Raw genomic sequence first — 23,990 nt, forward strand, 5'->3', positions numbered from 1 at the left:
CTTTAAACCTTTGCGGTTTGTCCCCCCCCCCAGTAGGTTGAGCACCCCCATTGACAGATCACGTGCCAAGACATAGTAAATCATCATGTAAAAATATGGCTCGTGCGTCTGGGGCCGCAAATAGTTTGCGCCACTAAATTGGGGGGCACAAACGAAAACGATCCAGTATTTGTGACAATATTAGGAAACAAGGCGGCTCGGTAATGTGCGATAGCACATAAGTTTCCGACCCCGCCCATCCACAATTTTGGCATAATTGTCTACCAAATGAGGAACAGATAGAAAAACCCAAAAATTATTTTTTGCGAATCCCAAAAAAAGCCCAAGTCTTTTTCAAAAAATTATGTATGAACGATAAGATAGCCTCCAAAGCAAATAACGCAGTGGAGTAAAAATTGATGCATTAGATTGCTGTAATATGTCAATATTAAGAAAGCGAGTCAAGACGAACAGCAAAATCAAACAACAACAACAACAACAAACACTAATTACATCAAAAAATTTATGTCTCTCTTAAAAACTAAAATTAATAACAAAGTCAACATAAGGTCAGATAAACATAAAACTAAACAAAAATAACTTATAAATCACCAGAAAACATATGCGAGTCCATAAAAAGGTTTGGTAACAATTATACAAAAAAAAGAACAAAAACAGTTAAGTAAAAAAATTAACTTTTTTTTTGAAACAGTTAAATTCAAAGCAATAAATACCATTAGGAATCAATTAATATTACCACAAATTTACGATTACCACTGCTTCTATAGAAGGGCATTAGGACCTGTCCTTATTCATTTTTTAAAGTGGCTAAAAAGAACAACAAAGAACAATCAAAATTTCAATTGAAACTTGCCAGAAAACGCTGTCATAACCGTCAAACCAAATTTTGGCACTCAAAATATATTTGATTGCGCCTTCTTCAAAAAGCTAAAATGTAGTACGTGGCCATTAATTAGTAAGACTAGGTAACAAGTTGACAATATTCGAAGTGCTAAAGTATGTGATACTTTTATTTTTTTTTCGAAACAAAATTACATTCAATGTCATGAAAGGCATTAATTACAAAAAGAGCTATTTAAATAGGGTCGTTTATTCATGAAAAAGAAGCCCTCGAGACCTGTAATTATCCAGAATATTTCTTGCATCTACAAAAAGAACGTCAAATTTGACAAAAATCTAATTAATTTACTTTTTTTTGTGAAAAACCGGTGTCGAAGCCAGTTAGGTCATAACAAATTCTTTAAAAAAAAAATTTTGGGACACCAATCCCTCTTATTCTCTTGACACCAATATTGTCATATTTGACCTGTAATTAACTAACGAGATTAGGTAACAAAAAGAAACATAAAAAGAACAAAACTGCGAAGTTAAAAAGTTTTTTTTTTAATTTTGAAAAACGATTGTTTTCAAGGTCATGAAAGCCATCAGCTATCTACTAGTATCAGAATATCGGTTCTTCTATTCTTCCATGAAAAGCTAATGATAGCTATCACTATACAGGAAATTTCATACGACCGAAACGACAAAGTATAAATGACAGTAAGAGACAAAATTAAAAAATTCAATTGATTTCTTCAAAAAAGAGGCGTCGAGGCCGTCAAAACGATGATGTATATCTTTCAAGATTTTAAAATGTTCAATTTTGCTTTATTCTGAATGCTAATAAGATGACATGAGAACTGTCAATAATGTGATAATTTGACAAATTAGAAAATGTGAAAAACTGGCAAATATCAAAACAAACAAAAATCTGAAATCTTGTAGTATCAAAGCCAGAAAACAATAACTTCAGGCTTAAAACTGCAACCGAAAATAAATGTTAAATCAGTAGAAAGAAGAAGCAGTCTTTCTTTGCTGACACTAAGCTGGAAGTTGAACAAATTAAGAAAAAAATAGAGGAAAAGTTAATTAAGCCATTATTTATTGAAAAGTCAATTATTTTTAAAAAAAGAAACAACCCTAAGTTTTTAATTAAAAAACTAAATGCATTAGCTTGGAGCTGCTTAGCAAGCCAATTGGTTGGACCTATCACTCCTGAGCTTTGATTTGATATGTTCTGTTCTTTATTATTAAAAAAAAGTCTTTTTTTTAAAAAAAAAAAGACCGGCTGATTACAACCCGATTTTTTTTGGATTGTAACAGTCCAAGAATGGCTCAAAACTAACCCTGCTATTACTTATTGTCCGTTAGGAACAACTGATTTTTCGAATGTTGTAGATATAGATAATTTGTTAGTTGAAAACTCAAAATAAATTCTGCATTTTTGATACTCAACGAGTAAAGTTAGCAAAAAACGGCAAAGTTTTAACTACAGTGCACTCTCAGCGGACTCTGAAGTAGAAATAGCCCCCCTCTGAGTCTACAAAGATTGTATAGGTGTTGTTTGGGGGTGTACTGTTGGCAAATTCAATCAAAAAGGACTAAAGTAGCTTATTTCGTGCTGTTTTTGATGAAAAAGGCTAATTTTTGGAATGTTTATCCAGATTTTTTGACCAAAAAAATTAAATCAAAACTATCAACAATGCTTTTTCGTCTTCAAAAATAAAATCAACGACACTATTCATAAAAATTATAACAAATTTTAGCAAAATTGACGAAAATTTAGGCAAAAATTCCGGAAAATGTGAATAAAAACAACGTGAATTCACTCTTCTTTTCTCAGAAGTTTAAACCTCGATAACTCCCTGTAGAAAACGAAAATTAAAAAAATCTTTTTAATTCCATATTCTACGCTGGACGAGCTTTCTAATGATACCAGTCTCAACTCTCTACGATGAATATATCGAGCGGCGAAAATTCACGGAACAAAAAAAACCCATTTAAGTATATAGTTCCTCCCCCCTCAAGAGGGTCGGAACAATAAGTCATAATGATGATATCAAGAAAAGAATCTCATATCATGTTATTAGCCTGGAGAAGAATTACATTGTTGAGAACCAGATTTGACAAAAATCGTACTTAGCGCAGTACTATGCTTAGGTTATAGATTTGTTTTTGATCGTCATGACTCAGCTCATTAGCGTTATTTTAGTTAATATTAGCAGACTGCATTCTTTTGAAAATCAGCGCAGTTAATCCGACTTTGTATTTCACGTCATTTTTTTTCAAAAACATGGTAAAGACGGTTACTTTAGAAAACTATTTGTTGATCACTACAATTTCATTTCATAAACATTTGCGGGCGGTAAATATATAGTTCTAAATTTCAACCAGAGAAAAAATTATAGCAAAGCCTAATACTTACTTTGCCAAGATGATAGCACCGTGATAAAATCAATGCTGCATTATTATTTAGTTTCTTCATCAATAAATGGAAAAAAAAGGAAATAAAATTTTGAAACGAAAAGTTGAGTACAAATTCAACTCCAAACGATATCATTTGCATTCAAAAATGCAATTAAAAACATAAAACCAAGCTTTGTTTAAACTTAATTAGGAAGTTATCTTTCGCAGAAAACATCCCATGTCATTTGTAAAACTGATCAGCTTCATTTTTCAATTCCCCTTATCTTACTACAAATGCTTAGCTCATGTTAGAAGGTTGAGAGAGAACAACCTGATGTAAATTGTGCATAAGATAAGCTTGACACAGCTTGACAAGAAGCTCTACTTGTTCAACGTATACTTGGCTAGAGAAATGAAGCCTTGAGGAACAAGAAAGAACGTGAGAATGGGTTATAAGAGACGCTCAAGTTCGAGAGCTTAAGACCAGTTGGTGTAATTGGGTAGCACACTAGGCTTGCAAGTAAGAGATATGGTTCAAATCCAGTACTGGTCCATTTTCACAGTAGTTGCACCTGAATAGACCCCCTAACAGCTCATTACAATAATTATTTACCTGCCGTTTAAGCAAACATTTCACACTCAGTCTAAAATTTTGGCGATACAGAAAGTCAGCGCTGCGCTTAGAGCAAAAGAAAATATAATTCATTGGCCATGTGCCTGTGTATCATTTAATACATAATTGACTGAGCTTATTTTAGTACCGATGTTAGCAAACGAACAAAGTGAACGAGACTGGTGCTATCCAGGCCGCTCTTCGCGGTAAAAATTCTGAACCAAAAAAACGATTAAAAACGAATATTATTCGACTCAAGCAAAGACCTGGGATTTGTTTCGGAGCTTGTCATAAGTCTCGCGATTAACTTTATTTTGGGTCAGTTTAAAAACACATACGAGTCTAGAGGATGCTAGCTGAAGTCAACAGTCATAACCGAGCTCAGCAAATGTCGCTCTCTTCGTCCTCGCCACACTTTTTGCCCTAAGTAGCAATATTCTCTTTCTTCGACTAAATAGGAATCTCTCAATAAGCGGCGTTTTAGATTGAAGTTCGCAAACCACAAATTCAACACCACCGAGCAGTGAAATGGCTAATTTTAAATACAAAGCAGTAGACCCTTGTGGTAAATTATTCAAAGGAACACAAACTTGAGTTAGGGTTTCTCCATTTTAGTCTTTCTCAATTAGTTTTGTTTCATCCAAAACTGTATTTTAAGCACTCAAGGCAATTCAAAGAGTACTTGACAAGTGACAAATTTTAGCGCGACAGATTGAGACCTGTTCAAAAAAGTTTAAACGTTAAGTTTACATATCAGTAACTCTTTAGTTTTTTGTGATGATCATGTCAATCAACTAGAATACCTACCACGAGAAATTAACATTCACTGTCATCTCCCTAAAAAGGCGATAATCGAGTCCCATTTGAACATTCTAAAATTAGACAGCTCGTCATATAAAACAAACATCTCACAAAATAAATCGGGAGATATTTAGTAATAGAGTAAGTGCCGATTGTGTTTTAGTAAATTGTGACTCTGGAACCAAGTTCACTGTTTTTGTCGCTATTCAAACAAGTTGATAGATCAAAAAACAATTCTGCTGGCTGCTCTCCAAACACTACTATAGACTGTCAACGGTTTTTTTCACTTTTTGTCCACAAAATGCCAATTCGGAGAACATTTGTCTTGACAATTATGAAAACCCTGCAAGTTTTTTGTTCTTGCCGTAAATCTAGGGCTTTTTACTGAGAACCATGGAGCTACAATTTCTTAAGGAGTTACACAAGTGCATCATGTGTCATTCAATTGATTCTCTATTTCTGTTTTCATTTTTGCTATAACATTTAGCATTCCATTTAACATTACAATAATTTGAGGGCACCAAAATAAGTTAATAATTGGACGTCAACACTGTGATAATTTTGCATTAAACACAGCGCTTGAATAATATATTCATGTAAACATTGACAATACATCCAGAAACAAAACGCAAAAACGAGCATGAAACTGAGTTTTTATTTGCTGCATATATAATAAGACAAAAAACGTCACACAAGAGTCGTTATCCGTTTGACATGAATAAATTCGCCTCCTACTCAGAAATCGTAAATACGATAAATTTTCCTCGTCTTAGTGCTCGGAAAAAACAATTGAAAATGTGATATGAAAAGTCCATGAAAACAATCCAATCTGCTTGAATACACCTGTTTTGGCCAAAACAAAAAAAATGGAATAATGAAATATATAGAATTTACTAAAAGTTTTCTAGAGAGGATTTGAACTCATATTATTTCGGTGTACAGTCAAAATTTCCATGCCAAAATAGTGTTAATTGCAAAATAGTCCTACACAGAACAATGGACGGCAAAGTAGACCGATAAAAGAGTCAAAACAGTCCGAGACAATGCGCTCCTCAACTAGATAAAAATATAATAAAATATTTTCAAACATTAAAAAATTCGTTGAAGTCGGAAAACAAAATCCTGGTCACATAGTTTTAATTGCCTTGGACTCAAAATTGATATTAGCAGGTTTGAGACCAAGTGGGTTGAAAATATTTTTGTAAGTCTTTTGCCGTTCTTTCGGACAAGCTCCAGTCAATGAATTTCTGCCAATCTTGTTTTTTAACATTTCAATTGATGACCAGCTGCTAACACTTCTGCAGGTATCCTCACGTTTTCGATTTTTCGGTAAAGTTTGTTTAACGACGATTGTTTGTGTTTACAAATATTTTCAAGACCTCAGCAGAGTTGTTCTTGTAAAATCTTTCTTTATGCGCTTGCAAAAGCTCCAACGTTGAACCTGCAGAAGTTCCAAAGTGCTGCAATCAGAAGAATGATACCTCTTCATACAGGGGTCCTCAAGACGACCGGGCGCGTAATCATAAAAACTGGACCGTTAACACCACTGTACACTTTTTGTACGATCTCTGGAAGATCAACTCTGTTCAGCCATAGCTGCTCACTCGTTTATGAACTTCTTTGTTATCAAAGTCTGTTTGCTGTCCCTTGTGCTAAATTTGAGAGTGAAATTTTGAATGCTGTCTCTCTATTTAACTTTTTTTGAACAGCAAAACGCGTTTGTTGTGGAGTCACATTGTCCACAGCTATTTTTTTCATGAAAAGCGAGATCTGCTGATTGTAATATATTTGCTCTATTTATTCCATTTTGTCACTTTTCTTTTGAAATTGTAATACAACAGCCCCAAGAAGCTGCAACATCGCCAAGTTGGCGCTGCTCAATTTAGCCAGCCTTCATAGATCGAGTAATTTTTATTTTTTTGTCTGATTTTGTTTCCAAACTATTATCTCGCTCAACATAATGAAACACTCTTTTAAAAGCTTGTAAACTAAAAGAAACCAGCCATCGTTTTCATAACTATTTAGGCCTCAACTCTTAAAAATGTCAATAGTTGAATTGGATTAGTTTCATTTTGAGATTAAATTTTGTTAATTAATGCGTTGAGACACAGTCTTTAAATTGTTTGGGACCATTTTGTATAGCTTACCCCTAAAAATTCGATATTGTTTATCAAACAAATGCAATTTTTGCTAATTAATGTATAAATTTCACCAATATTTGCAAACAGTTCTCCAATTTGTTATCTCTAATCGTTTGCAATTGTCACTGTCGGGTGATTTTCATCAGACTTATCTCTAGCACGGTTTTTTCTTATTTTTGTAAATTGATTTAGGCAATCTCCGAGAACTGGCTAGCACAATAACTCATATTGATAGTTTAAGCGCAGCTTGACCGGAATTAAATCCGCCAATCGTTTGCATATTTTCACAATCTTAATTTTGTTTTGCAACATTTTGCAAATTTGGACATGTGAAGGGATCAATTGCAAATATTTACAAACATGGCTTTATCGAGTAAAAATTTCAAATTTTTGCAAGTTTGAATTTTATTTTAGTCTAAGTTTTTCATCAAAACACTTAAAATTTTTTTATACAATATTCCGGTACAAAATGTTTAGTTTCAAATAAAGAGAATCCAATTCATTTCCAAAGGACATAACAAAATCTCTACAAGCATGCCTCAAAAAATCGTTCTGATCAAAACAAATATATCGTCAATCTTCAAAACCTTTAAAGCGTAAAAGTTATAAAACCCCTAGTTCTTTGCAATTGAGGCTGATCTTGGAAAACTCGACTATTTCTGAAAGCTAATTTGTAAGATCCTGCATAATGTTGTAAGAATCATTCGTTAATTTTGCAAGATCTTGCAAGAATGCCGTCCTCCATTGAATACGCATTAAAACATTGATGCTCGCTGTAACTACCCAGGTTGAGGTCCTCGTTCAAAATGATCTATGAAAATACCCATCCAGATTATTTTTGCCTATGAAAATACCAAGGCAGACCAAAAATGCCTATGATCCAGACTTTGCCTCGTTCAAAATTTTGGTTCGTTCATGTGCTCGTTCAGGAACTCTTATGAAAAGAGCCGTACAGACTAAAATGCGATATGATACAGACTTTGGCTCGTTCGATTTATGAAAAGACTCAGAAAGAGCGAAAAAGTTTATGATCCAGACTTTGGATCAATACATTTATGAAAAGACTGGAGCTAAGAGTGGAACGTGTTTATTATATTTATTATATTTATATTGATTATTTATTCCAGTTATTATTTTACTTTGTCTGTTTAGTGTTTCTGTTTTGGAGAGAGCTTTTCGATTCTAGTTTTTTTAGCTAGTGCTCTGCTCAATTCTCCTATAGTTGTTTGTTTGTAACTCCGCCGTAGCCGGTCCCCAGCCCGGTTGAGAAAAGGAGGAGGGGAACACACCCAGAACATACTGGAAAATCTCAAAAAGTTGATTTTTTTCAATCAAATTGAGATAATTTTCCGACAATACTTTATAAAAATGATGTAAAAAAGTGTATGGTGCAGACGTTAGCTCGCCTATGATAAAGTTTCTAGCTCGTCTGTGGGGCTGAAGGTGGCTCGTCTATGTTGCAGAAGTGGTGCGCCTATGGGACAGTTTTTGGCTCGTCTATGTTGCAGAGTTGGTGCGTCTATGGGGCAGTTTTTGGCTCGTCTATGGGGCAGACTTTGGCTCGACCGTAAGTACTTGGTGCGTTTATGTTGCTCGTTCAAAAAAATCCTCGCCTGTGTATGTTTGAACGCACCATACCCCCTGTGTGCGTTCAAAAACGGTCTGCGTCATAAACGAGGACAAATTATAACCTCGACCTAGGCACAGGTTGAGGTCCTCGTTCAAAATGATCTATGAAAATACCCATCCAGACTATTTTTGCCTATGAAAATACCCAGGCAGACCAAAAATGCCTATGATCCAGACTTTGCCTCGTTCAAAATTTTGGTGCGTTCATGTGCTCGTTCAAGAACTCTTATGAAAAGACCCGTACAGACCAAAATGCGATATGATACAGACTTTGGCTCGTTCGATTTATGAAAAGACTCAGAAAGAGCGAAAAAGTTTATGATCCAGACTTTGGATCAATACATTTATGAAAAGACTGGAGCTAAGAGTGGAACGTGTTTATTATATTTATTATATTTATATTGATTATTTATTCCAGTTATTATTTTACTTTGTCTGTTTAGTGTTTCTGTTTTGGAGAGAGCTTTTCGATTCTAGTTTTTTTAGCTAGTGCTCTGCTCAATTCTCCTATAGTTGTTTGTTTGTAACTCCGCCGTAGCCGGTCTCCAGCCCGGTTGAGAAAAGGAGGAGGGGAACACACCCAAAACATACTGGAAAATCTCAAAAAGTTGATTTTTTTCAATCAACTTGAGATAATTTTCCGACAGTACTTTATAAAAAAGATGTAAAAAAGTGTATGGTGCAGACGTTAGCTCGCCTATGATAAAGTTTCTAGCTCGTCTGTGGGGCTGAAGGTGGCTCGTCTATGTTGCAGAAGTGGTGCGTCTATGGGGCAGTTTTTGGCTCGTCTATGGGGCAGACTTTGGCTCGACCGTAAGTACTTGATGCGTTTATGTTGCTCGTTCAAAAAAAATCCTCGCCTGTGTATGTTTGAACGCACCATACCCCCTGTGTGCGTTCAAAAACGGTCTGCGTCATAAACGAGGACAAATTATAACCTCGACCTGACAAGTTTCAGTGAGACAGATTGAGACCTATTCAAAAAAGTTTAAAATTGCATATCAGTAACTCTTTAGTTTTTTGTGATGATCATGTCAATCAACTAGAATACCTACCACGAGAAATTAACATTCACTGTCATCTCGCTAAAAAGGCGATAATCGAGTCCCATTTGAAGACTCTAAAATTAGACAGCTCGTCATATAAAACAAACATCTCATAAAATAAATCGGGAGATATTTAGTAACAGAGTAAGTGCCGATTTTGTTTTAATAAATTGTGACTCTGGAACCAAGTTCAGTGTTTTTGTCGCTATTCAAACAAGTTGATAGATCAAAAAACAATTCTGCTGGCTGCTCTCTAAACTCTACTATAGACTGTCAACGGTTTTTACAAAATGCCAATTAGGAGAACATTTGTCTTGACATTTATGAAAGCCCTGCAAGTTTTTTGTTCTTGCAATAAATCTAGAGCTTTTTACTGAAAACCACGGAGCTTCAATTTTTTAAGGAGTTACATAAGTGCATCATATGTCATTCAATTGATTCTCTATTTTTGTTTTCATTTTCGCTATAACATTTAGTATTCCATTTAACATTACAATATTTTGAGGGCACCAAAATAAGTTAATAATCGAACGTCAACACTGGGATGTTTTTGTATTAAAAACAGCGCTTGAATAACATATTACTGTAAACATTATACATACATCCAGAAACAAAACACAAAAACAAGCATCAAACTGGGTTTTTATTTGCGGCATATATAACAGGACAAAAAAAACATCACACAAGACTCGTTACCCGTTTGACATGAATAACTTTGCCTCCTACTCAGAAATCATAATTACGATAAATTTTCCTCGTCTTAGTGCGCGGAAAAAACAAATGAAAATGTGATATGAAAAGTCCACGATAACAATCCAATCTGCTTGAATACACCTCTTTTGGCCAAAACAAAAAAAATGGAACAATGAAATATATAGAATTTATTTAAAGTTTTCTAGCGAGGATTTGAACTCATATTATTTCGGTGAAAAGTCAAAATTTCCAGGCCAAAATAGTGTTAATTGTAAAATAGTCCTACACAGAACAATGAACGGCAAAGTAGACCGATAGAAGAGTCAAAACAGTCCGAGAAAATGCGCTCCTCAACTAGATAAAAATATAATAAAATATTTTCAAACATTGAAAAATTCGTTGAAGTCGGAAAACAAAATCCTGGTCACATAGTTTTAATTGCCTTGGACTCAAAATTGATATTAGCAGGTTTGAGACCAAGTGGGTTGAAAATATTTTTGTAAGTCTTTTGCCGTTCTTTCGGACAAGCTCAAGTCAATGAATTTCTGCCAATCTTGTTTTTTAACATTTCAATTGATGACCAGCTGCTAACACTTCTGCAGGTATCCTCACGTTTTCGATTTTTCGGTAAAGTTTGTTTAACGACGATTGTTTGTGTTTACAAATATTTTCAAGACCTCAGCAGAGGTGTTCTTGTAAAATCTTTCTTTATGCGCTTGCAAAAGCTCCAACGTTGAACCTGCAGAAGTTCCAAAGTGCTGCAATCAGAAGAATGATACCTCTTCATACAGGGGTCCTCAAGACGACCGGGGCGCGTAATCATAAAAACTGGACCGTTAACACCACTGTACACTTTTTGTACGATCTCTGGAAGATCAACTCTGTTCAGCCATAGCTGCTCACTCGTTTATGAACTTCTTTGTTATCAAAGTCTGTTTGCTGTCCCTTGTGCTAAATTTGAGAGTGAAATTTTGAATGCTGTCTCTCTATTTAACTTTTTTTGAACAGCAAAACGCGTTTGTTGTGGAGTCACATTGTCCACAGCTATTTTTTTCATGAAAAGCGAGATCTGCTGATTGTAATATATTTGCTCTATTTATTCCATTTTGTCACTTTTCTTTTGAAATTGTAATACAACAGCCCCAAGAAGCTGCAACATCGCCAAGTTGGCGCTGCTCAATTTAGCCATAGCCTTCATAGATCGAGTAATTTTTATTTTTTTGTCTGATTTTGTTTCCAAACTATTATCTCGCTCAACATAATGAAACACTCTTTTAAAAGCTTGTAAACTAAAAGAAACCAGCCATTGTTTTCATAACTATTTAGGCCTCAACTCTTAAAAATGTCAATAGTTGAATTGGATTAGTTTCATTTTGAGATTAAATTTTGTTAATTAATGCGTTGAGACACAGTCTTTAAATTGTTTGGGACCATTTTGTATAGCTTACCCCTAAAAATTCGATATTGTTTATCAAACAAATGCAATTTTTGCTAATTAATGTATAAATTTCACCAATATTTGCAAACAGTTCTCCAATTTGTTATCTCTAATCGTTTGCAATTGTCACTGTCGGGTGATTTTCATCAGACTTATCTCTAGCACGGTTTTTTTCTTATTTTTGTAAATTGATTTAGGCAATCTCCGAGAACTGGTTAGCACAATAACTCATATTGATAGTTTAAGCACAGCTTGACCGGAATTAAATCCGCCAATCGTTTGCATATTTTCACAATCTTAATTTTGTTTTGCAACATTTTGCAAATTTGGACATGTGAAGAGATCAATTGCAAATATTTACAAACATGGCTTTATCGAGTAAAATTTTCAAATTTTTGCAAGTTTGAATTTTATTTTAGTCTAAGGTTTTCATCAAAACACTTAAAATTTTTTTATACAATATTCCGGTACAAAATGTTTAGTTTCAAATAAAGAGAATCCAATTCATTTCCAAAGGACATAACAAAATCTCTACAAGCATGCCTCAAAAAATCGTTCTGATCAAAACAAATATATCGTCAATCTTCAAAACTTTTAAAGTGTAAAAGTTATAAAACCCCTAGTTCTTTGCAATTGAGGCTGATCTTGGAAAACTCGACTATTTCTGAAAGCTAACTAGTAAGATCCTGCATAATGTTGCAAGAATCATTCGTTAATTTTGCAAGATCTTGCAAGAACGCCGTCCTCCATCGAATACGCATTAAAACATTGATGCTCGCTGTAACTATGCACTTTTCACGTGTATTGACCTCAGCGATTTGTCTTATGAGGAAACTTTAAGAGATCATCTTTAATTATTTGCCAATTATTTATTACTCTAATGTGAGGTTTGACACCTAATCGTGTATTCGTTCCGGAAAATTGTATGTGTACTCAAATTAGTCTACTAGTGAAAACATGTGATAAAATAAGCAAACTAAACCGCAACAATAAATAATGAGATAGCGTTCTATATTATATTACTGTTGTACCATTCGCATCCGAAATGTAAATCCAGATTTTTCGCAGCTGATGGTAATGTGCATTCTGTTTCCGTAATTTGTTCATACGTTTGATTGATTGGATTCCATCATTCGGCTCGCTCTACAAAACCAAATTTCCTTCAAATTCCTTTTTTCTGCTCTCAAATTGTCACACGTCCAATATCACAAAGCGCCTCAAACATTTTACAAATTCGCCTGTTTTTTTATTAGTCAGCGTGTGTTTCTTATCTAATATTTGTTATTAATAATTTTTGTCACTGAAATCAAATATCAGTTTGATTTCTTTTTGTTATGCTGTCAAATTATGTCTGTGGATTTCCTGCAATTGAATTTAACAGTTATCGTCAATTTTCTGACCACGTTACGCTCAGGTACCCTTGAAATGAAAATTATCTTTTCTATTGTCTTCAAAAAAAGGCTCGGTAAAAAAAATTGTGAATTTGAAATCAAGTGAACCTTTAAAAATCCTTTGGTGATTGAACTAGTTGACGCCTATTGTCTAATATGCAACAGTGGCAGTGCATGAAAAAAGGACATACAATTTTAAAGCATGGCCCCGCAATTGTTGTACTTCAGAAATTTTTAAATTGCGGGTTGAGTTTTCAACAGAGGTTTTTAAGCATAAAATAAGTCAAAAAGAGCAAATTACTAGTCTTGACGCATCATATGAGAGCAAAAATTGGTAAACAAAATTTTGACGCCTCCATTTTGCTTAACTTTCAATGAGGATTCTTGTTTCAAAGACTTAGGCAACTTGACAAACAGATCTTATACAGAAACAGAACTGTCTCTGTACATAAAACTATGCCCCCCTCTGGAATTATGGTAATTAAGGAGATTTTTTGGACAAAGTTGTCAAACAATTTTTCTCCGGCCATCAATATACCTTTTGACTTCTGAAACATTACTTATCGGAATTATCTTTTCACGACAATGTACAATTCAGCATTGCAACGTTTTGTTATGCCCGCTTAGCAAAGAAGAAATGAAATGATAAAATTGTCAAACAGTTGCATTTGCTAATATAAATCCATTCAATCGCAATGGAAGCATATCTTCAAGAACAATTAAATAAAAGACCTGCTTTCATCTCGATTTCATCTTTTTTTTCGTATTATTATAACAAATGGGAAATCAGTTATCAATATTTAACTAGTATCAACAAAAAAGACGGGAAAATACATGCAAAAACAACGAAGAGCGTTTGGTTCAAAATTTACTATAACGAAAAAAACTTTGCTACAGAACAACGAAACCGAAATAAACTGAACTGAGAAAATCAAATTCTTACTGGTTTAAGGCAACACACATGCACATCCCAGATTAACCACCATAGAAGAAACTTACAAACCATAAAACGCCATAAAAGGATTTTCTGGAAGCTTTCTAAACAAATACAAAGAGTGGCTGATAAAGAGTCCAAAGGCCCTCTGCAGTTTCGAAACAACGTTTCTGTACATGAAATGTCCAAATTCAATATTTTACGTTCATGGCCGTACTTACCATAAAACGCCATTAAATTATTGTTTATGGACCGTTTTATGTTTGAAAGGTTTCCGTGAAAAATACTGTTATTGAAAACGTTTTGATAGCTTTGTTTTATACTCGATCATCTGAAGCTAAGACAAAATCAAGGTCATTGGAATTCAACGTCTTTTTGTGACAGCGTCTCATTTCTCTGATTGTCCAAAAGATGCTGACATCTTTATATATTTCTGAGTCCATTGCCTGGTGTATTTGAAAATGATTAATTGCTGTTGTACTCAGTGCTAATTCAAATTCAATTCAGAAAAATTGAATTAAATTTCGATTAAAAACGATTCATTTTTTCACAAGACTAAAGGTTGTCTACATACACAGGACACCACCAGCTCGATCTCTAGTTGAGAGGAAAGTTTTTGCCTTCCTTAAAACAGCGCTATAGAATCAGCCTTTATATCGATTGCTGTTGTATTTCGTGCTGCCGTACTGTAAAGAGTTCAAATCAAATTCCAAAAAAGTTCACGCGTTTCACAGCTTAAAAATGGAATGGGATGCTTTTTGTTCCACCGATGGGCGAGATGTTTGAACTATATACTCAACTGGAATTTTGTTCAGTTGATTTTAGCCGATTGATATATTTATTATAACAAAGAGTGGTGTAATTTGAAAACCGCTTATGAAGAGATTATTTTAATTCAAGGTTTTTTCAATTTTCGCTTTTTTCGAGGAGTTTTGAAGATTGGATTTTTGAACGCTGCGGCATTTCCTTTCCCAATCCCACCGCATTTTACGGCATTTGAATCAAAGTCCTTATTATGGCTTCCAATGTATTGACATTTTCTCATATAATTAAAACAAACTTAAAAATTTGAATTTTTTTAATGAAAATATTAACCTTTCAGAGTAGGCTCCGGTAATTAAACAGAGGATTACTCATATCTTTCTATGCATATAAGCGACCATAATGTTAATTTACCAACCATAAAACGGGCCATAATGGTGACTTATCAACCATGAAGTGGACCATTATGATAGCTTATCAACCAAAAAATCTGCCCTTATCAACCAAAAAATCTGCCAAAAAGGTAATCTATCACGCATAAAATGGTCCATTATTGTAAAATTTAAACCATAAAAAGGACCAAAATGGTAGCTTATCAACCATAAGACGGGCCACAACGGTAACATTACAAACATAAAATGGGCCAGAATGGTAGCGTATCAACCATAGAACGGGCCATAATGGTACCTTATCTTCCGTAAAACCGACCATAATTGCAACATTGGAAATACAATCTTAGCATAATATCAGGAACAAGAGATTAATATTTTGCGCTCTGTTTTCCTAATCATTCCGACTCACTTCAGTGGAGGGTTTGTGGAATTACATACTCAAATGGATGTTTTTTTGTTGAGACAATTTTGGCCAATCGATATATTCACCGTAGAGTGTTGTGAGTGGTATCACTTGAGAGCATTTCCAGCATAGAATATCTAACTAATTTTTTTTAATTTCAATGGTTACACGGAGTTATAGAATTTTAATTGTCACTTTTCACTTTTTCCGTATTATTAAGCAATTTTTGACAATTTTGCAAATAAAATTATGCAAAAAAAAGTTGTGCATATGGTATCGTTGATTTTACCTCTAAAGGCAGAAGAGTGTTTGTGAACGGTTTGATCCTAAAATATTTTAGTCCATTTCATTTAATTTCGCCGGTTTAGCAAACCTAAAAACTCCTGACACAATCTTATTGAACTCCAAAGAAGACAAGTTTTACGTTTGAATTCCTGGGCAGTTTTTTGAATTAAAATTTCGCCGGTTTAACCTGATAATTATGCAAAATGCATTGCTTATTTTAGATATACTGACTTTTTAGTTAATTTATCCATATCCAGAATATTCGCAGTAAAGCGTTTCTAACGGAAAGGAGACAATAAAAAGTTTCGTTTTGGTTTAATCGCTGTATTTTTGAAACCCAAAAAAATTGGATTGTCATCAGTCGATATTTTTTTTTAAACATTTTTGCATTTTTTGCTTCTTTGTACGTTAATTAAAGAAAAAAACATTTCAAATCAAAGCATACAAATGGCAGTTTCTATTGGGTTCCTAAGGAGCTTCAGGGAAACGTATCTAGTTTTTTAGTCGAAAGCTTATTGTCTTGATTTTGACCTTTAGAAATACATATTTTTCAAAATAACAAAAAAAGATTTTTGAGCTTTGTGACTGTTTTTCTCCTTTTCTGGTCAATTTGTAGCTTATGGTGAAAAAGAAATGGTCGCATCGTCTCTTTAGTGGGTTTAATTTCAACAAATTTTTTTGGGTTTTACGTTTTAAGTATTGGTTTTTCTGCTCGGATACGACCAATTTTTACAAATAAAATTCAAGTTTAGATATTTTTCTTTTTTTGAAGTTCTTTTTTCTTGTTGATTGGAATGTTGATTGGTACACCAAAAATATAGTCATCATCAAGTGCAAACAACATTCGTTTGCAATTGAAGACCGCACCGTGCTTTTAATAATGCAATTCCCTACATTAGTGGAGAATGGATATTTATCTTGTAGGAAACTGGTAGATTCTGGCAGATTCCGACAAGACAATGCGTCATCTGTCAGAAATTTTTGGCAGATTCCTACAGGATAACCTTTTTTCTGCCAGATTCCTACAAGATAACTTCTTAAGCAAATTTCTACAAGATAACCCTTTTTTTCCTTTTTCCGTCAGATTGAACATAATAGTTAAATTAAAAATTACACAACATATTTGATGTTAGTTTGAGGTTTTTAATAGTTTTGTTTTAATATTTTTGTTTTAATCATCTGAGGCCGTTAGACGTAGGAGTGCAAATACTCTTTAACAAAAGAAAAAATTGTTAACAACTGTTAAAATTAGCATTGTTCAATTTTTTGGCAGAGCCAAAGTTCATTATTTCCTCCTCGTTGACGACAATGACAAATCAAATATGCATAAAGAATGTGATTGAATGGCAAGAGTTGAATTAAAATAGATCGTACATGATTTTGAAAACGCATTTAAACGCTTTTTGTAAAATTTTTTTCCTGTTTCTTCGGAAGAAAACACTAAGTTTTACATTTTAAGCGATTTCTTTAACTATTTACTTAGCCAATAAGATTAAAAATTTGAATCATCAGCGAATCTTTCGCTTAAGCTAAAAATTTAAATGAGTTTTTGCAAAAAAAAAAGCAAAATTTTGAGCCATTTTCCCTTTGACTGACTTTTGTCGATGAACACTTTGTTGAAACAGTACTGAGAAACGATTTTCTGTCATACATATTTTTCAATTCTCCGATTTCTGTCACATGGCCCGTTATTCTAACAGGTTCTGTCAGATAACATCTTGTTCTAAGAGATTCTTCCAGATTGCCATTTTCTGGCAGAATCTTGTAAAGTAACGAGTTTTCTGTCAGAATTTATGAGATAACATGATTTCGGCTAGAATCTTCCAGACTCCTACAAGATAACCAACTGGCGTCCACTAGGGTATACATGATAAAGCATACATTCGCACATTGGTTAGATATTGGGGCCGCAGTTATTGATTTTTTTCTTTTTCGTGATTTATGTAACAAGAAGCTATTTTCGTAAAAATTACTTTTTGGCATCTACAAGTGATCGTTTTTCCATGCAATTTCTTAAATACACTCGTGACTGGCTGCTACTTTCGAACTAAGATTTAATTAGCATGGATTGTCGCTATCCGCAATTTGATTGCATATCCATAGAAACGTATCAGTATCTCTACTGCGAAAAATAACTCAAGTTTTCGAGCTTTTTCATTTTAGCGTATGGAAGTGATTTTATCGTACTTTAAGAATCTTAGTAAAGCATTAACTTATCGTTTCCTATAAACAATCGCTTTAACTCTCGTATTTCAGATTTTCAAATATTATGCTCCTTAAACGTCAAGTCTGAATCAGTTCTGATTCAGTGAAATGGCAATTCTTGGATCAGTACTGTATCGGAGCTCTGATAATGTCTTTTTTAAGACTTGGCACGTCTTAAATCAAGTCTTAAGTCTTGACAAGCCTTGAGTCAAGTCTCGGCCAAGACTTAACAAGGCTTGTACAAATCTTGGCAACAACTTGACAAGTTTTGAGCAAGTTTTGGCCAAGACTTGACAAGTCTCGGGTCAAGTCTTGGCCAAAACTTGTACGGGTTTTGCTTCGTACCAAAAAAAGAGGCCACCAATTACAATGTCTTACCTAAAAAAATCTCCAAGATGAAAAAAGAAGCACAAGAAAACGTGAGCATTTCCTAAAAGTTCACTTGATAGAGAATGAAACATTTCTAATATTGCCCAAAGATTCCAGTCTTGGCCACTTAATTCTGCCCATTTAAAAAATGTTTGTTTTCCGGTTGAAAATATGGGACATTTTAAGTTGATGTATGCTGAATTCTGAAGTAGCTTGGTTCAATTCACAAATTTTTCATAAATGTTATTAATATTTTTTTCTATTTTTGAAGCGCAATAATTATAAAACATTTCTTCTTATAACTCTACTTTGTTTTTTAACTGCGCAATAATCAAGACTTGTCAAGTCAAAGTCTTGGCCAAGACTTGACTCACGACTTGCGAAGTCTTGGCCAAGATTTACTTAGACATGACAAGTCTTGAGCAAGTCATTGCATGTCTTCACAAGTCTTAAGTCTTGAGATAAGACGTGATTAGTACTGCTTTGTCAACTCAAGACTTGTATTTCACTGGAGAAGTACTGATCAAGACTTTAAATTCTTTCCGGGTGCGCATCAAAACCTCGATTTGGTTCATCTCGCCTAATCTACTTAAATTTACATTGAGTTGTGAACACAAATTTTTTAAAAACCATCAACCATAAAAACACTTGACCATAAAATGTTATGGTACCATAAAAGCTAATGAACATATCTCACCAGTCATATTGGTCCACCTGTTCACAGCAGTCATTAAAGAAAAGACTTTCTTTCATTAAATCGCTGAAAGTTTTGCACTTTAATTTTGATTAAACATGTTTTAAATTCGTAATAATTTAATTAATCTACTACATTTTTACAGTAATTGTAATTTTACAAAAATATTTTACATTTAATTTGACATGTTTTGGTCATAGTCAATTTTCTTGCTTTTCACTAACAATTTTTCATTCTGATTTAAATCTTCTGATAGAATATAATTAATAGTACAAAAATAATTAAAAAACGTAGTAGAAAAATAGCCGAGAGCGAAAATTATGCATCAGCTTTTTCATTGTGGCTTTTAGCTTTTTGTTACAACTAAACAATTTAAAAGTATTTGTCATAAAATCATATCAGCATGATAACTTAAGAGCTCTTGAGTGTTGAAACTCAAAAATGTCAAAAACTACGTTTATGCTATGTTCTACAACACAGTTTTATTATTATTTTATAAACTTGTTAACTTTTTGTCATTACTTTTGTTTGTTGTTATAACTTTCGCTAAATTCGAGTCATAATTACGCGTTTTTAAACAATTGTTTTTTATTAGAGCAGAATTTAACATCAGATGTATGTTTATGTATTGTTTTATTTTTCTTTTTAACCGTTCCTTTTGCTTTCAAATTGAGACACCAGTATAAAAGTTTACCAACATGTGTTTTTCCATGTTAAGTTTCCTTAATACAATTTTTATTGAAGTGGTATTTATGGAACGATAGCAAAAGGAATCTTATTATAAGATGATTAATTTTTAGTCACCGAGCGGACGAAAAACCGGGAAAGAAACGGTCATTTATCTCAGGAGGAAAAATGAAACGCTTCAAAGACCGGTTTTTCAATGGAGTGACGGCGGCGCCGAAATCTTCTAACGATGAAAGCTCTAAAAATACAGAAAACGTAGCTAATATTTACAACGGGGATTGTTACACGCCAATAAACACAACAGATGCTGCAAGACAATCTACAATAGAAAATGACTGTGGAATTGGTGCCACAAATCAACAATTAAAATTAGATCGTTCAAAAATAAACGGAGTAAATTTAGCAAAAAACGGACCATTCAAATCACAACAAAACGGATCGCAAGCTGTTGTTAATAGTAGTAATAATAGTAGTAGCAAAATTGGGAAAACTGATAGTTTAATTTATTGTTCACCAACTATTACCAAATCAAAATCTTTACAATTCAAGGATATTAGCGGCGAAAAATGCGAAACTATTCCTGATCAAAAAGCTCGAAAAGCTTTACCAAAAACCTCCCCGAAGAAATCTCAAACCGATCCACAGCAAAAACACGAAAATTTATCAAAGCTGGGTCCTTTAAAAAACACCGAACTAACTTCCAAACATTCTAGTTTCGAGAAACCGAAAAACTCACGTCATAACTTCACAAAAACTGGGAAAATTAGCTCGACGACCGGAAACAGTGGAAGAAAAATGGATGCACCCCTGAAAGTTACAGTGCAACGTTACTCTACTTTTGATGAAATTACATCAAATTTAGGCAGCCAGGATTTTTTGTCACACGCTGTGTTATCAGTTAATCAGAGAACAAAAGGAAAATTGCCCGGGGGAGGGGAAAATAATGGATGCCAAGTCACCATGGAAAATTCGCCCAGCGTCGGGTCTGCGAAAGAAGAAAAATTGCCTGGAAAATACGGCAAAGGTCTGGGCAAAGGAGGAAAAGAAGAATTTAAAGATGTGTTCGATGGGCAGAAAAGTGTGAACAAATTTAATTTGCCCGGATTTTTGGGTGAAAATGATGGAAGTGAAAAAAGAGGGGGGAAAGAACCTCAGCGTAGTGTAGTATCTTCTGTAGCGGACTACCCCAGTGCAGTTGGAAAAGATGGAAAAGATGATGCCCGGGGCAGGAAAAAGGAAGAATTTTTGGAAAATTATGAACAAACACGAACCCAAAGTTATTCAGACAAACAACCCAACTTTTTATCAAGAAATAAGAGTGAGTGTATTGCTGATACTTCAGTTTACGGTAGAGACTTTTACAATAATAACTCCAAATTCAGTGCGGGTCTTGATTTTGTTCATGTAGGCATAGGGCAAAACGAGGAAAATGTACTTCAGAGTAATTTAGAAGCTGAAAATGCTAAACAGATAAATTACCATTACAATAATTCTCGTGCTGAACCTACACACGGATTTTCCCAACAAGCAGTCAAAATACTAACAAAAGAAGAACCGCAAATCAGCCGTGCTAATTCTGACCGTATTCCTTCAGAAACTGAAAAAATATCCCCCTTTTATTCTTCAGCTTTTAGTCGTTCTTCGCAGCCTTATGATAGTACACGTAATACATACAGACAAAATAGACCAATGGTTAACACAGCAAATAATGAATGCAGCTCTACTTTCAGCAATGGTATAGAAAATAGTGTGTTCCATAATAATGGCTTAAATTCACATGGAGAAATACATGGAAATAATACATACGCAGCAACCACCATTTCAAAACGGGAGCTAGCTGCGAAAGAGCTACATATACCATTTTGTGAAAGAACAACCAATGTTAGCAATACGAACAACGATTCATATAATAGTCAGCAACTGCATAATAGACCAACTTCTATTGAAAAATATTCACCAAATACTAGTGCTCCAATCTCGACCGTGTCTTACAACAATACAACGCACCAGAATACACACTCAAATCCATATACCACTTTAGTGGGCAATCGACATTTCGGGGAAAACAGAGGCAAACAAAATTCTTCTAACCCAACCTCGGGAAATTCTAAAATTGATCACAGTCCAACTGGGGCAAACTCGCGCAAGAACAAAAGTAGCAACAGTGCATTGCGAAAATCGCGTGAACTACTTTTACCCCATAATAACAGTGGTAAAAACCCGAGCAGTAGTTCGACAATAAACGCTGGGGAAACAAAAAATAACAAGGCAAGTTGGGAAAATAGTGGGAATAATAATACTGGGACGTTTAGTAGAAATTGGTCGTTCAAAGCAGCGTCCCGCTCCGCTGAAAGTCAGACAGACTTAAGCCTTATAGAACCGAAATACAAAGACGCTTCTACTAACACAGAAATAACCCTTATTCCCCCGGACCAAAAAACCCAACAGTCCAAATCCCCTTCAACAACAAAAGAAAACTTACCTGGTTATGACTTGGTTAATAACAGTGAAGATATAAGTTATAACCAGGACACACAGCATACAAAACCAGCATCAGCGGACGCAGCTACAGAATTAGCGCTCGCTGTTGATAAATTAGCGCGTTATTATTCAGTGCCGACTTCTGGGGGTTACCTTAACCGATCACTGTCAAGTTTATACCCCTCTGGTCACGCGAGATTAGTCCCGGGTTCAGCGGGTGACCCGACCGGAACCAATCAAGTCCAGCTCCGGAACCCAGCGAGACGTGACTGGTCTTCCAGACATTACGCAAAGGAGCGTCCTCAGTCGTTTAGCGAGACTCTCTCTTACAACGTGCGTCGCAACCCGGAGTGCATCCTGGGTCGCGGCCGAAACAGCAGGATTTACGCGAGCACGAATCAAGGTAACAATTAAAAGCGCTTACCCCTCACCTCTCCCTCCCCCCCCCCCCCAAAAAAAACAGTCCCCCCACCCCCCTCGGTGGTAGAATTGTCCACAATATTTTTTATTCCATAGAGGTAAAGGTGTAATTGATTGAAATGGCTAATTCCACATCTTAAAAGGCTATCTAAAAACCCAATGGTTAAACCATATTTATCAATTTGTTGACACAAGTAGTATTTGTGACTTTTCTAATTTATGATTAGAACAATTTATTGGAAAGTCTTGAGGACACGATCGCATGACAGGTATGAACAAATGAAATTTCTTTCGACAAATTCAGTCAGTGTATCAAATTAAAATTTAAATACCCCAAAGGCATCCTCTTTACGACATGACAAATTCAACACAAGTGATCAGTGTCATCAGAAAACAGTTTACAGTTTGTAAGGCGATTCAATGTATTGTCATCAACTCAATCTGAAATTTCTTAAACTGCCCGGACCTAGTTTCAAGTTTAAATCAGTACTGAATCTTTTAAACTCCATCATGTTTTTTTCCTCTTCCAAGTTAACTGTTCATGGCATATATTAGACATTTCATTATAAATTGCAAGACAAATAAACAACATTATGCCTTTTCTGGCTATTGGGGGATTACAGAATTATGCCTCGCATAAAGTAGAAGAACTAAGCTGCGCAGACACTTTGATGTACCGGGTGTCGATCTAATATAAAATAAAAGAAATCAAATTTTTCATTAATTTTATTTTTAAGTGTAATCTCTGTTTTTCGGAGATATGGAAAAAAGTTTTTTTCAACTTTCTGACTACACTATGCAGACTATAAGGAACTCTCCTCCACGTAAATTTTCCATATATGTCTACAAGAACGTGAAAATAATCTTTTGATTATTGAAGCTCAAAGATGCGTTTTGAAAATTTTCTCTTTCCGGCTGAATATTTAATTTTTTATGTTCAATGAGAGGCCATTTATGGTCTGATTATGTTTGCTAAGATTCCAAAAAACCATATCTGACATAGTATGATAACGAAGAATCATATATGAATTATTATGACTTATAAGATTCGTTTGTGGTGCTCAACCCGGGTATTCGAATCCATTGTAACTATGCCCTCGGACGGTAACTAGAATTACTCCAATTGATGAATTCAGAAATATTCACCAAGTTTAACAACGGCATGTTAAGACGTATAAATAAAATTATCTATCTTCACTGCAGTTAAAAATAACTTGTTTAGAGATTGGGCTATGCAAAATTTTAAAAAATCTATCTCATAGTTCCTTTTCATTGAGCGAATTTTTTGCAAGGGCCTGCGGGAAATTTCCGAAAAAGGTGGGAGAACTAAAAAATGTTCTTCAAGCACGCATAAGGCTCTCGCTCGTCGGATCGTTGCAGG

The 23,990-nt window shown here is 34.5% G+C and overlaps 1 protein-coding gene across 1 annotated transcript in view; it reads left to right on the plus strand.

Annotated features, from left to right (window-relative positions):
* The window catches only part of LOC142337402 (uncharacterized), a 162,173-nt gene that overhangs the window by 129,320 nt on the left and 8,863 nt on the right, over positions 1-23,990 (plus strand). The window contains exon 2 of the mRNA XM_075386576.1: positions 19,822-22,592. Coding sequence (XP_075242691.1) covers positions 19,822-22,592 — 2,771 coding nt within the window. The remainder of the gene's footprint in view (positions 1-19,821; positions 22,593-23,990) is intronic.

The sequence above is a fragment of the Convolutriloba macropyga genome, chromosome 4, assembly GCF_964194025.1.
Source record: "Convolutriloba macropyga chromosome 4, txConMacr16.3, whole genome shotgun sequence".
Classification (NCBI taxonomy): domain Eukaryota; kingdom Metazoa; phylum Xenacoelomorpha; order Acoela; family Convolutidae; genus Convolutriloba; species Convolutriloba macropyga.